The sequence below is a fragment of the Rhagoletis pomonella genome, unplaced genomic scaffold (assembly GCF_013731165.1).
Source record: "Rhagoletis pomonella isolate Grant_MI unplaced genomic scaffold, Rhpom_1.0 Rhpom_scaffold_00005, whole genome shotgun sequence".
Classification (NCBI taxonomy): Eukaryota; Metazoa; Arthropoda; class Insecta; order Diptera; family Tephritidae; genus Rhagoletis; species Rhagoletis pomonella.
The window spans coordinates 52,831,929-52,834,229 of record NW_023458559.1 but is presented as its reverse complement, the minus strand read 5'-3'; the positions used below and the strand labels follow the sequence as shown (position 1 = coordinate 52,834,229).

The 2,301-nt window shown below is 38.8% G+C and overlaps 1 protein-coding gene across 1 annotated transcript; it reads right to left on the bottom strand.

Moving 5' to 3' along the window:
* Positions 1–258: 258 nt before the first annotated feature.
* LOC118739918 (peritrophin-44-like) lies at positions 259–1,525 on the bottom strand. Its single transcript, XM_036471418.1, has 2 exons — positions 1,404–1,525; positions 259–1,322 (listed from the first exon to the last, which is right to left on the bottom strand). Exons 1-2 carry the CDS (start codon positions 1,411–1,413, stop codon positions 259–261), a joined length of 1,074 nt encoding a protein of 357 aa, XP_036327311.1. The 5' UTR covers positions 1,414–1,525.
* Between the last annotated feature and the right edge of the window lie 776 nt (positions 1,526–2,301).

Below are 2,301 nucleotides of genomic sequence, written 5' to 3'. Positions count from 1 at the left end.
AAAAAATTAGGTTTCAAACCCATTTATTTATTATTTATTTTATGGTAGGAGAGCTTCTTAAACAATATAGACGCAATTTTTTCGATTTAAGTGGTTGAAAAGTAATGAAAATCTAGATCCCGGGATTAGATCCCGGAATTGTGATAACGATATCTCGAAAATCCCGGGATCGTTGCCTTTCACAGCATACACATTCATATGTATATACAGTACATAAATTTGTTAGTTTTTTTTTTTTTATAAAATGTACTTCATTGCTTAGGCCGAACAGGCGATGTAGCTAATATTTTGAGGAGTACATCCTTGCGTGCGTTCATCGAAGAAATAACCAACTTCGCATTCACCCCTACTAGCTGTTTTACCATTTCTGCAACGTGCATAGGCCCTACAATCGCCGGCCACATTAACATATTTGTTACTCATGGATTCACAGCGATCCAAAGAGCACTTCACATTCAAGCGGTCGCGACATGACCAAGTGCCACTGTCGAAGAAGTAACCATCCTGACATTTGAGATGCGTGGGCTTGCGATCGGGTGTTCCATCAGCTTGTTTCGTACAAATGTAATAAGCACTGCATGAATCTTCGTCAGCAATGTAGCCGACGCGTGCATTTTGCACGCTGGTACCACAAACATCGATTTCCGGTTCCAGTTGCGGGGCCAAGGGATGGCAAACGGCGCCGCTGCGTGTTACGCACTGCAGTGTTGTGTGGTTAAAAGCTTGACCCTCAGCGCACTGTAACGATTTCAGCTTGGCGCCTTCGACACATTGGTGATACTTCGTACAGTCGGTTATGTCGGCGAAGATCGTGCCAGTTGCTACTGATTGACAAATCGGACTGACTGTTACATTTTCACTTACTGCTTTGGGACATTCATAGTCACTAGGATAGACACAGGCAGATTTAGTGGGGTGGAATATCAAATCCTTGGGACAAGTAGAGCGCGTTTCTTCGCCTTTTGCACAGAAGATATAACCATTGCACTTTTCTGGATCTGCCAAGAAAATACCATCTTTCTTTGCAGCACAACGGTTGGTGTCACTTTGTGTTTGGGAGCTTTCGAAAGGACAAATGACATCCTCCATTGTTTCACATCGATTTGTATCCTTGTTAAAATACAAACCGTACGCACAGAAACCGTCTTCGTAGTCCTGTGCAGCGGTTGAGGATGGACACTGGACCCAATTGTTGCATGAGTTCGGCCGTAAAATATAGGTGCCGCCTGGCAATTGACTACAAATCTCCTCTACTGACAAACTTTTGCTATTCGCTTGTACTACTGCAATTGCAGCGGTGGCCAGTATTATTAAAGCGGTTGCTACATGAAAATAAACCGATATAAAAGTATTAAAAATATGATTGTGCGAATGCGTTCTGATTGGAAGTTTTTTGAACTCACTTTTCAACATGACTTAGCAGTATTTAAACCAGGGGTTCCAGAAATTATGCTGTCCTATAAGTTGTTGATATTTAAGTTTCCGTTTGATCAGCAGGTGGGTTAACACGCTTGCCGTAAGAAAGACTGCACTGCCGTAAACTTTTGCTGTGGGAAGCTCTTAAATATGCAAAACTGACTGGCGTTATCTTTGTCAAAAATCTGCTGTAGTTACATACATTTCTCTGATATTAGTTATTAATTTTTGATATTGAGAAATTCGAAATCATTTGGCGGCAAGTGCTTACACAACAGAAGCCACAAATGTTGATAAGGTTTTGCGTGTTGAGGTATGTAGAAGCAAGATGAAGGTCTTTGAAACTTACTCACTTCACGTGAATGCTCATGACTTAGTTACACAGAAACGAAATAAACAACCTTCAGTTGATTGAATCTTAAATCTTTATGAACATTTGTTCCGTAATACATACAGTTGTCCACGAAATAATAGCAGGTCGATCTTTTCACCAGTTTTGAAAACTTTTACTTTGTTTATTTAATGTTTATCATTTTTTTTTTATCGAGCTGGTTATACAACAAATCCCATATAAAATAACATTTCAAACTTTGTACAAAAATTATAAAAGTTCTGCAAAGTTTCACCAAAATTTTAAACTTTTCAATCAGAAACTTTAGAAAAAGTATGCGGTTTTGTAGCATATTAAGTTGTAGTATAAGAAAGTACAAAAGTCAAGGTGCTAAAAGATCCCGAGGATTTTTTGCAATTTTTTTTACTGGCAGTGTCTTCCATATAAAACAAAATTCTTGACACACCTTGTATAGAAAAAATGTGAAGCATCTTCAACCAAAAAAATCTCAAAAATCAAAGTAATGATTGAAACTTGTACTGTCAGCCCGGTCA